Here is a 13213-nt window from a genome sequence, read left to right as displayed (position 1 = left end):
AATAATGGAAAGCTGTTTCATAATGTCTTTTACATTCCCATAATAAATATGATAGCTCATTAAAAAATTTTTTTATGTTCCAAACCAAAGGTAAAGGTTTTTTTACAAAACCCCCAAATCTATTTTGCTTTTTTGAACAAAACTTGCTGTATGACTATTCTCTGTTCCCACGAGTATTCAGTGTTTGTTAAATGGTTTATGTCATTATTACTACACCTGCTTATATCAGTTTTTCAAGACTATTTTATTAACAGTGTAAAATTCAGCAGATTAACTACTCCTTACCCTTTTAACTAGTTTAACCAGATACCCAGTTCCTCTGTGGGAAAATCTCATAAAAATGCCACAGCACCATAACATCTTCTAAGTGGCAAAATTTTCCCAAGCAATGTAGAAACATATGTTACTGCAATCCTATTTTGAAACACTGCTATTTGGTTGGCTGTGGGTGTATAATATCAGCTAGGTTCAGAAATCACCTCTGTGAAATAAGTTAAAACATGAGCACAACCTAGTACAAGTAGTAAAAAAAAACCCCTTCTGAAATCAAGGAAAAAAAATCTCCAACTGATTTTAATGATGCTCATATTTTATCCCAGAGGTTTTGCCTTTGTGCTTATATGCAAATAATTATTATTTTAAAATTGATTAAATTTTATTTCTTACAGTTTGGACAATCACATCAGCCATTTCACCACTGACTTCAGTTTCTGGCCAATTTAAATTTCTCATTCCCTAACAAACTGTACTGTTTTTTTATGCTTCAGCACCTAATGATATTTATTATATTTCAGATAGTGCGTCCCACTAAATTTTTTAGCAATTGAGTATTAACTCTACTTATATTGTCCTCAAGTTCTTCCAAATTGCATTTTGACATCAAAGTTGACTTTCTTCCCCTAATACTGGCTTAATGGAAACTGTGCAGGGAAAATAGCAGCCTTGTGCTGGGGTCTCAGAGCACCTTTGGTTCTGCTTCAGATGAGTGGCTGTGGCTGGGAGTCATATGCCAGAAGAGAAGAGCAGCAGAAAAGCCAAGCTTTGGCTTTGACAGGGAACAGATGACCCTCTGGGAGCAATGAAGCATACACAATTACACTGATGTGCCGAGCTAGTGACAGGTAAAACTGAGTTTCTGATATCAGAGCATTTGGAGGATCCAAGCCTTTGCAAAATCCAAAACTCGGCATTCTATTAAGCAGCAAGAAGCTGACACTTCAGGTCCTGTTTTGCTTAAGAAAAGCAAAGTAAACATCCACTTTCACACCTGCACGCTGCACTTTTCCGATGGTGAAGGTTAGCTGGTAACTAGGGAAATGGCTGCACAGAACATGCAAACAAGCTCCACCAGCCCTCTGAGCCAAGTGATAGTATTAGGCAAATATTGAGTCAGAGCCAATTGCGTTGTGCATAGACAGTGAAGCCTGTTTCTTGAAAGCACTTTTGCTAGGGTCTGCACAGCATGTCAGATGAATGATCTCAAAACTAGCACCTGAAGAAAAAATTCGTCTGCAAAAAAATAAAATGTTGAAGTACTTTTCACAGTCTATGGTATAAGGTGAACTGTGAAGAGTTCAGAGCTCTTAACATAAATTACATATTCAGACTGCTCAGGGAATCGCTCTCAATACAGACCTGAGAATTATTGAACTGAATTCAGGTTTAGAAATGTAAGCTAAGTATTTCTCAGGTCATCAGATTTTTTGATACTAACAGAACATACAGTTTTTATGTGCAAATGTTACACTGGAAAGCAATAAGCAAGATATAAAGAGAGAACAGTGTCTGCAATGTTTGCTACTGACAAGCCCCCTAAGTCATTAGCATGAAATAAAATCTACACACACTTCGCAAGTTTTATTCTAAAACAAAATGCTTGTGATGTTGTGCAATGTTGTATAAGCTCTTCCATTCATTTACCTGAAGGAGTGAATAAGTGTGTAGGAATTAAAAAATTATTTTGTAGCTGGTTTGCCTTATGAGCTCTAAAATACACTCTTTCTTATTGAACTGTATTTCAGTGTCATCTCAGAGTCTTTCGTTTGTCTTAGCTTACACATAGAAAAAAAATTTAAATGTTCACATAAATAATGTCAGGCTTTTAAAGGGTATTAGAAATTAAGTCATGTGAATTAAGACTTTATTTAATATTCTCTTACAAGAATAATGGCCATTACAGATTCCTGTTTAATGCAACAAACTAAATGAATGATTTTTCTGGACAACAAATGTCTGTTATTTAGATAGATACTTAATTCAGGAGACCAAATTAACACATCTGAAATTGAGGTCACTTTAAAACCTAATTGAGATTACTTGCAACACAAGGACTATTTATTTCCTGTATACCATAATTCATTAATTAAGTTACACATAAGGTTAAAATATAAGTACTTAAAGAGGCACACTCCATTTGCTTATTATGAGATTCTACTAATAGCAAACTTGTTACAAAACAACAAGCTTTTAATTTAAACACACACAAACATATCAGGGAAAGGGATTGACTTTTTGGTAAGAAATTCATCAGGGAAAGTGAAGATTTAAATTAATATGGAATTAGGTATAAATATAACATACAAATTTTCTCCAATTTCCTCTATTTTATAATTTGAGAATCATAGAATGGCTGGGGTTAGAAGAAACCTCTGGAAATGATCTAGTCTCCTGGGCTGGAGATTCCACAGCCTCTTGAGCAAACTGCTCCTGTGTCTGACCATCCTCACAGCGACAAAACATTATGTCTACATGGAATATCCTGTAATACAATTTATGTGCACTGTCTCTAGTTCTGCCATTAGGCATCACCAAGAGAAGTCACACCCTCACCACCAGGTCTGATCAGAATCTCAAGGCTTCCCGTCTCCAAGCTGAGTAACCCCAGCATCCTCAGTCTCTGCTTGTATGCCAGATGCTCCAGTCCCTTCATCATCCCAGCAGCCCTTTGCTGGCCTCAGTCCAGTATGCCCACACTGGACACCACTCTACACCTTTCAGATTTTATTTGTTCATCCTACTGCTCAAAGTCAAGCCAATAAAACACACAGGAGTGTGATGTTAATTAAAAACATCTAATATTTAAGTATTAACTACAGACAGTTTTCATAGCTTTTGCTTTGTGTTTGCTCTCCATTTTATAAGCAAACCAAACTAAGTATACCTCTGAATAAAATACTATAAATAATAAAGTGAAAAGATATGGGAATCCATATATTCTCCAGATTAAAAGGCAAATACTGATTAAAGTCAGCCTAGACACACATTTTGTCATGATGAGACTGCCATGTGAAATGAAACATCAACATTTTTTTAATTAAAACCTTTTCAGATTCAGGGTGTATATGTGTATTATTCAAATAAGAGGGGACAGCATCAGATAAAGTAAGTGACGGTAATCTAAGAACTGTGGGGCTTTTTGAAAGACAATCATGACAGAGGAAGGTGCTATTTACCCAGCTTTACCACATACAATATTCCTTGCAAGCAGTGTGAAATACCAAGTAGAGTTTTCCCTGCAAAACCTCCAGCAAACGCAACAGTGAACATTATGCAGGAAAATTTAGGGGGTCTTATCACCTTTAACAACTCATCAATTTCTAGAGTACCATACTCAATATTAAAACATAAAAAGAATTTTGGAAAAAAAAGGTCAGCTGTACCTGAAGGGCCATAAAAATATTATCCATTGTCGAGCTCTTTAGGTGCCATTTTGATCAGAACTAACAACACAGACCAGTCCCAGTTTACTGTGACTGATGTGCCCTATGACTTGCAAGCTGCAGTGGAAGGCCACTTCTCCTACTGCCAAATCTGTCCATTATGTATGGGTTTAGACAGGAAGAATTTTTAAAAACAAAGTATCATTGCTGCAGGCTGAGGAATATACAGTTTAAGAAATGCAACTTAGTTTTCAAGCATCAAGAAAACACATTGAAATCCACGAATCTCAGTAGGTTCAACAAGGACAAGTATAGTCCAGGAGTGCAGCACAGGCTGGGACCAATCCATCTGGGGAGCAAACCTGTACAAGTGGAGCTGGGGGTCCTGGTGAACAACAAGCTCAGTGAGGGAACATTGCTGCTGGAGCAAAGAAGCCAACAGGATGATGGGTGCCATCACAAGGCACAGAAAATGAAGTCAATTTCCCACTCTACTCGGGACTTGCCAGGCCACACCAATCCAGTGCTCAGATTTGGTCCCTTCTATTTTAAAAAGATGTGGGCAGGCTAGAGATGCTCAGGAGAAAAGCCACAAATTTGATTCAAGGACTGGGAAGCCTGCCATGTGAGGAAAGGCTGAGAGAACTGGTCTGTACAGCCCTGAACAATGAAACCTTAGGGGAGACCTCATCACTGTGTTCCAGCACTTAAAGGGTGCCTTGCACAGAAGATGCAACAATCCCATTTAGAAGGATTCCCATGGAAAGGACGGGGCAATAGGTACAAGTTAATGATGGAAAGATTTTTATTGGACACAAGAGGGAGAGTTTTCACAATAAGAAGAATCAGTCATTGGAATACTCTTTCCAGAGATGTGGTGGATTCCCCAGCATTGGGCACTTTAAGATTCAGGTGGGCAAGAAGCTGAGTCATCTTGTCTAGACCACACCTTCTAGACCAACCATGAATGGTTGGACCAAATGATCCTTAAGGTCCCTTCCAAAGCAGAATTCTGTGATTCTTTTTATTGGCTCATGTCCATACATCAGGAAATAATTTTAGTGTATTTTCCTTTGCAGGCATCCAGGCATGTTTTCCATTTTGAGTTCCATGGACTAGCTGACTTCACTACCAGGTCCCTTAATATAGTACAAATTTCCCTTTTGAAAGGAAAATTTTGACTCTTCAAAGTTACTAACAATACTTTAATTCAGTTCAATTTTAAAATTCAATTTTTTTTTTTTACAGTTAAAATACTATTTTGAATATAAGGATTAAGTGGGTAAAGAGAAAAGAGCGTGGATATAAAAATGATTACACTGAAGCTAGGAACCAAATTCAGAGTTCGCTGTTGAAACAACTTGAGTGCAATGTAATCTTTCATAAATCTTCAGAAATTGACATGAAATTGTAGATCAGGGATCACACATCTACAAGGGCAATAACACACTGCATAAGAAAACATAAGTATGATTGGAGATAATTTAAAGGGATATATTTGGGAAAGAATCAAAAAGACATTCAGGTAACTGGCAAATGGCATAAACATAGCATGGGCATACTTGTGATACATCATTTGGTCTAGCAATTCATTACAGAAAAAGAATAAATTACAGTTGTCTCACATCTTGATTTCATTTAAAACACTGCGATTTCCAACATGAGGATTTGTTACACTTGTAAAGATAAGTGTTAATAGAAGAATTAAAAGCTGGAAGGAACTGCCTGAAGGCTAAATGAAAGGAAAGGAAGTGTTTAAAAGGCATAGTATCATTTGGAAAGGAAGTTATAAGCACAGTTCTTTGGTGCTCATTTTTAAAACTGCTTTAAAAAAAAAAAAAAAAGGGACAATTGTATAACAGCACAGGAAAAGTAATCATAAAACCAGCCCTGAATAAAGTTAAAAAGCAAAAAAACAAGGGTTCTTTTCAAACACCCAGGCAACAAGACTCTGGAGCAGTCTTCAGGGAAGAAGTTGGGACCAATTTCCCCACATTCTTTTGTTAATGAGTCTTCCTCAGATTAAGATACTGTATTAGTGAGAGAAAAGACGCCTGCTAGATTCTGTGAAAGTCTAAACAGATTTTGCTCTTCTTTACCCTACTGTACTTTTGTAAAAAGGCTGTTGGCAGACACAGAGGAGCTTCCTGTCAGTTCATTGAATTGACAAATTAGTCAAGCTCCCCTTGTTCTTGATCCCATGAGCATCTACAGGTTCGACCAACAAAGCATATTGGCAGACATTTGTGGTGGGATTAAGGTGAGGCAACAGAAGCAATGTAGATGAACTCATGTGGAGAAAAAAAAATCATTATCTTGCTACCAGTGACAAAGGCAGCTAAAGAAAAGTTACATGCAGAAGCTTGAGAGACAACAGGGGTCCACTTAGAAGAGACTGGGGAAAACTGTCTAAAATCTGTTGCTACATCAAGCATTCAGAGGTACACAAACAGCACACTGAAAAAAATTCCTACTTAATGAAACAACAAAAATAACCAATTAACTTCCATTCTGAAATAAGTATGAAAAGAACTCAATTTCAGTAATAAAGCAATAACCTTATAGCTCTAAGGAAGAGCATATTACTGGACTGAACTAATAAGGAATACATACAGGAAGATGTGCTGCCCAACTCATGACCTCTTTTTATTCATCACAGAAAACCCATATTACACTACTCGTGCTTTACTGATTTCAGGTCTATTTTGATTTGAAATTAATGTTATTCAGCCTTGCAGGAAGGATTGAGAACCTTCAAACTCCACATTATTACCTTCTGGCCTTACTGTAGTTTTTACTACCAACCTGACTATTCTCAAGTGCTTATGACAACAAGGAAGAAAACTTATCTCACATTTTTGGTAGGAGTGATGAATTATTGAATTCATCACTGAATTCAATATTTACTGAATTATTTCAATAATTACTGAATTATTTTTAGGAATGAAACCAAAAACCAGTGTTTGCTTCACACCATGGCAGTTTGTAGTGCAGCTGGATTGCATTTACTGATAGAAGCCCTGGATGCCATAGTATGTGAACACGCTAACTTTTGAATGCAGAGAGCTGGAAACAGCCACAACCATAAAGCAGATGAAAGAAGCCTTGTGCTTGGGCTTTTAGGTGGGCAACTAAGTGCATCATATATAGAGATAAGTAAATATAAGTACTATTACATAATACTCAAACTACTGCTTACAAAGGTAGTTTTCTTGAAACAGTTCTGCTGTTTCATATCTTAGCCTAGTGTTCTTCTAGTCATTTATACAGCATTTCAAGTGATTTTGTCTGGAAAACACCATTTAATCTAATTTTCTAAACGACATTAATATTCTTAATTTTATTTGGGCAAAGTTCTTGCCTTGTCCCAAGAAGAATAAAATGAACAATTTTTCATAATAGATGCTGTATTAATAAGGTCTTAATTCTGATTGCATCTCCTTTTTTCCCCCTAGTTATTTTATCTTTACAGGAAATATCTTCTTGTTTTGTTATGATAAAGGGATAATGTACCTCTGCCTTAGTGTAAACATAGAGACAGATATTTCCACAACAAAATTCTGAAAAATTTTGCAGATAAACTAGACAAGAGTTCACAAAAGAAAGATACATGTCCTATAAGAATAGTACAGTCTAATCAGAGGGACTAAAGTCTTCCAACTTTTTTCTAGTAACCCTGGGAGGTACTAGGTGGCAAAGCTGCTAAAACGCTCTCAGATGGCTCCAGTCTTCATCATATACTGGAAACTGAGGGCTCTCAGAAATTCAGGAATGCACTGAATGCTAAGTTTTAATAAAATATACAAATAAAAACCTGTAACAGTTATTGGCCAAACTCTGTAGCTGGTTATTGGCTTTTTCTTCTTTTTAAATAATGATGTTGTTACCGCATCATTACCATCAACAAAATACACATGCTCATCAACAAAACCTGACACACTGTGAAAAGTGTGTAGCTGTCATTTAGCTTTACTAGACTTTATGTCCCCAATGAAAAGCACATGTCCCAAACACTTACAAAATAAGTTATAACTCCCATATCACTCCAATCATAGGAATCAATTTTCTTCTAATTAAGAGTCACCAGTGACTCTGGTTGTTTGTTTATGCCAGATAAACAAACTGTCCCAAAGGAAGTGTGGAATGTTCTCTAATAGTGAAAACAAAAACCAAAGTATTTCTTCTACCTCACCAACCATTTTAAACACAAACTATACACTGCTGGAAAGCAATTAATTTCAATTCCTTGTAGAGATCATTAAGTAGATAAAAACCTAACTAGTGTATATGTGTGCCTATATATACACTACAAAAACACCCCAAAACAAAATGCCACCTCATAAATTATCTAAACAGCTCATATTATTAATGTGCTCTGGCACCTCAATAACATTTGCTTAAGGATCAAATGAAATTGTCTTACAGAAGTCCACTTGCCAATATCATCACCACAGTCATGTTCTTTTCTTGTTTAATAACAGACAGACAGTGGTATCTTCCTGTTTTAAAACATAAAAATGTGGTTTATAGATGTGGATTTTTATTTATGAAGACTTATCCTTTCATATCAGTAGGTTTTATTTTGTTTGGGGTTTTTTTTGGTTGGTTTTTTGTTTTGATTTTTTTGGTAGTTTTTTGTTGGGTTATTTGTTTGTTTTTTAAGTGTTTTTTTGTTTATGAAAAAAAAAAGTATTTTGTAGCTCACAGTTTAGCCTGTATTCATTCCACCAAGAAATGTAAGATGTTCAGAATTCATGATCAATCAATTTGTTATGCCATCTCACATGGCAAGCCTCTGACATAGTTCCAGCAATGGGTTATCTTAAGGTTTAAAAGCACCATCTGCTCTTAATGATGGCACCAACAAAATTACTGTAATAAGAAAAAAAAATATCCCTAAGTGATAGTAAAATCCAAAGCCCAGAAGACATTTTCAAGTCATGACTATGCCTATAGAGATTACAATTCAAAAGCCAGCTAGCTTATCAGGTTCAAGTTTGTTGTACTCCCTCCTTGACCCCCACCTTGTGCAATGAACAATAAAATACCATTGCAAGGAAAGGCAACAAAAGGGGCCAAAATAATGAGAATGTGGAGATCTTTCTTTTATTACTAGGAGTTTTTAAAAATCCAAAATAAAATGCAGCTTTCAGACACTTCAGAGAAGAAATCCTTTTCCTCTCTAGTGATTCAAACTGAAGAAACTATTCTTGCTAAGGTAGTATTCAGTTCACTGGCAAACAATATTTTCATATGATCAAATTAAAACTACTGTAAAGCCATCAAATCAGATATTTTGCCAAGAATTCTTTGTTCCAGGAACTAATGGAAAGGAAGTCTTTATTGGTGACCTACATAAAAACTGATAGCCTGAACTTTCTGCCAATTGATTTAGCGATGAATTATGATCATAAATTTGAAAAAAAAAAGTTATTTCTTCTTGCTTCAAGACAGAGGTTTAGAGCTTTTCCTTTAACATTTTCAAATTAAACTTAGGCATGAAGTAGGCATTATGCAGAAGTACAGAATTATTTCTGCATACCCAATAATGATATTGGAAATGTCTTCAGTCACTAATCTAGAAAAAAAAATTGAAATCTTTATCTCTGTACAATTAATAAACTACAGTTCCTTTTGACAAATATACTTTTTTCATGTTTCATTTAACATGCATGTTTTTTATCCAATCTTCTTATCCAAGACCTGTTCAGTCTTCCATTTTCACATCTTCGCTTAATATGACCACCCAAAGTATGAAACTGTTTGCAGACACGTATTAAGGTATTATTTTTCAAATATATTTAAATGCAGAGGAAATTAGATCAACTTCCATTTATATTTAGGATCTGTAAGAAAACATACATGTCCAGAAAGCTCAAATGACAGCCAAAATGTGGTCCACTGATTACCAAACCAAACAATAATATGGCTTCAGCATCTATACCATCACACATTAGATATCCATACATAGTTATCCAAACCTAAAATGAAGTACACAGGTTCTCTTCTCTAACTCCTACTGTTTTTATTAAGAAGAATAAAATCTGCAGCTGCAGTGGCAAAATTCCTGAAACTTTCACCACCTTGTCTTTCATGGGATTGTCTATTCCTACTATCGGCTGCATTTCGGTAGCAAATTTTCAAATTTAGAGTCTTTCTGAAAATTCAGTTTGAGAATTTAAGTGCTGGATGTTTTCAGGGAAAGAAAGCAAGGCAAGTTAGGAAAAATAAAGTAAACATAACAGAAAAGTGCAGAGAGAAAAAAAAAAATTACCAAATTGCAGGAATTCTTCCCTAGATTAATCCAATCATCTCTTGCGCACACACCTGGAAAACATCTTCTCCAGGCTTTAATCATGCTTTTTTCCCCTTTCTACTGCTATGTTTATCTTTCAACTCCAGCAACTGTTCCCTCTCCTTCACATTTTCTCTGCCCTTCTTGTAACAAACCCAGCCAACCCCTTTCCTCATCAAAAGGAACAGACGTGATATGACAAAATTTTAAAGTAGCACCACCTGCTCAGTCTTCCAGCAACAGGGAGGCTCTGAAACTGGAGAGGAAACCTCTCCAAGAAAGTTCAGCTTGTCTTTCCAATTTCCTCACACTTTTATAGGCAGCTTAAACTGGGTTCTGCTTAAAAAGAAAGAATGGAGACTGAGCAAACGGCCACAAAAAAAATATATCCTGTCCATTGTGTGGGAAAGAGATTACTCAAATAAAATTGATGCTGTATCCTTCTCCCTGGTAAATGATGATGTTGCCATGAGATTTTTCTCAAAATGGATTTAAAAGAAAAAGCATGGACAAGTTGGAAAAAGTATATTGGCATAAACTAATATGAAATTATTGTATATTTCTGCAGCATTCAAATATATGCAGTACAGTTAATGTGCTAGTGTACCTCATTTTGAAGTTCATCGGCACTTTTGGTAGAAGCAAGGATCTCATACAAAGTGCAGCAGAGGTCTTCTGTTGTTGGCCCTCCAGGGTTACCTCCTTGAGATTCCTTCAGGTACTTTCCAACTTCACACCATAAAAAAGAATCATCTATTTTTTCCAAAGATTTGATATTAGACTTCTCATCACAATAGTTCTGTAAGTGATTCAGCTGGTTATTCAAAAATTTGTTATAATCTAAGCTTATACTTTTCTGCATATCAGTCTCACCATTCACAGGCAGCTCTTCAGAGTGATCCAAATCATGCATGTCAAATGAAAACACTATATTTTTACCAAACAACACTCTGTTATCACCATTTTGCTCTTCAGCCAACTGTATGAGGGCTCTAAGCTGTTCTTCAGTGAAGTGAGAAGCAATCCGAGACGTGGCACTACAAGCTGCAGTAGCAGATGATGATGGAAATGGCCCAAACATCTGCTTGATCACCTTTGTCTCATCATGGCCAACATATTCTTTCCCATGAAACGTCTTAAAAAGAAAAACAGCTCCACTTTCAATCGCTTCTTGTCCATTTTCAGCTCCAACTGTTAACAAAAACAAATGTAACTTAATACTAAGAGTGTTTCATAACCTATAACATAACTGTATTCAAATTCTTGCCACAAGTCTCATCAGCAGAGATATCAACAGAAGACCACAACAAGTAAGAATTGTTGCAAGGCACTGAATTACAAAAGGTATATGATAATAAAGTATCTGTCTTCATTATGCTTCTACATACTAAAAGTTTATAGTAAGAATTACCAATGCTTCCTTATCTTTCTGAGCTAGACAAAAAAACTTGCTAGAGGTCTTACTCACAATTGTATATTTATAAGCTAGTTAACGTCAACAAATTTCCACTTTGTCTCACTATTTATTCACTGCCTAATCTGAATATTCATAACAGAATAAATATACAGAACTCAGCTGGGGATTACTGAATTCTTGTAGTAATTCCCAGTAGAATTACTTCTGAGTATGTGCTAAGTTAGAAAAACTGCTCAAAAAATTTAAAGCAAATAAACATATGAATTTGGACTTCTGGCTACAAAATATCATGTTATACAAATAAACAATTTATTACTAGATAAAAACATGAATTTATTTCTCACACAAATATTCACAAAGGTACTCGAGGAAAACATAAGGAAAACTCCATGTGATGAACCACTATGTCACTACTACAACATTTTTTAAGTCATGAAGACTAACCTAAACAAAACCAGCCAGCATAGTGGGGTTTTTCTTAATTTTAAATAAGGACAACTTACAAATTTTTTTTATTTGTGATTGATTCAACTTAGATAAGTTTTAACACCAGAAAAAGCAAGGGGTTTCTTCCCCACAATCTAATGAAAGAGCAAAAAAATTCTGGTATAAGCAGATGGAACAAGGCTAAGTAGCTAGAAATGTAATATATAAATAAATTGAGGTGGCTACAAATTCACTATTTAGCTTGAATCTTCCTGTGGTGCACTTTGAATATCTGAGAAGTTCAAGGAGAGGACTGGAGGTGATATTTACAAGATAATTAGATACCTACATATGGAAAATACATGACATAAAGATACACATATATACAATAGATATGTAAACAGGTCTCAGAGGAAAAAGGTGGTTCAGGCCCTCCCTTTTAGCATTATCTATATAGGAAGCACAAAAAAAAAAAATCCTACATCTAAAAACTTGGAGTTTTTCTGCATGAAGCTCACTCATATATTCCTAACATACAAATACATATTATTATTTAGAGTCAATTGTCTCGGAACAGAAGTAAAGATTACTAAACTGAAAGAGAAATTGAAGGATTTGAGAAACATCTTTTAGGTTTACTATGTGGTATTTCTCATTTATTATTGACATCTACTTGTGAAAGCATCTCCTGAGAAAATACTGCTCCTTCCATCTCAACAAAATAAACCAGACAAGATGGCAAGAGATGCACTACTAAAAACTACTCTTTTTGGTATTTCGTATTGTTTGCCAGCCAACATTTTAGTCCAGTACCACTTGTGATTAAAGTATACACAGTGGATATTTAAAACAGCTTTCTCAATCAATATCTATTATCAATACAGATTGCTAATAGATACTTGTCCTACTAACTCTATGAACTGACAGCTGGCACAAACTCAATCCCCATCTTTCATGACTTTCCCTTAAGTCTTGTGTGTTGCAAGTGCCAGCTGAAACCTGTGCACTGAAGGAGAGGTACCCGGGTTAGGGCAGAGAGGTGGCCCTCCCCAGAGGCCTGTCTCAGAAAGACAGCAGCCACATGCTCAAATTCCAGCCCAATGAGGTTAAAAGTCTACTAAAGGTACTAACCAGAGTTTAAAACTGTCAGCAATTTGAGAAATAACTCAAAAATGTCCTTCTGATAACTGAAGAAAGCAATAGGCATTTACAACCATTAATAGCTTTAACAGGCAACTTCTGGAACTGTACAGCACAATTGACTACCACCATATGTTGGACATGAATAACTTGCCTAGCCTTTTTTTAAAGCCTGTGTTTAGACATTGGTTTCTTTCTCAATTTACTAGGTATTTCCAAATAAATGGTCAAGAAATAGAAGTGCAAGTGGGGCAGACTAACATTTGTATTGTAATA

The 13213-nt window shown here is 35.7% G+C and overlaps 1 protein-coding gene across 5 annotated transcripts in view; it reads right to left on the bottom strand.

The window, feature by feature from the left end:
• Nucleotides 1–13213, bottom strand: part of ASCC3 (activating signal cointegrator 1 complex subunit 3) — a 251354-nt gene that overhangs the window by 221723 nt on the left and 16418 nt on the right. For all 5 annotated transcript variants that reach the window (XM_059842392.1, XM_059842389.1, XM_059842391.1 and 2 more), the window contains one exon: nt 10562–11145. In XM_059842392.1, coding sequence (XP_059698375.1) covers nt 10562–11145 — 584 coding nt within the window. The remainder of the gene's footprint in view (nt 1–10561; nt 11146–13213) is intronic.

Source organism: Haemorhous mexicanus, chromosome 3 (genome assembly GCF_027477595.1).
Source record: "Haemorhous mexicanus isolate bHaeMex1 chromosome 3, bHaeMex1.pri, whole genome shotgun sequence".
NCBI classification, from domain to species: domain Eukaryota; kingdom Metazoa; phylum Chordata; class Aves; order Passeriformes; family Fringillidae; genus Haemorhous; species Haemorhous mexicanus.
Note: the sequence above shows the minus strand (reverse complement) of the source record. Positions and strands in the feature narration are given on the sequence as shown.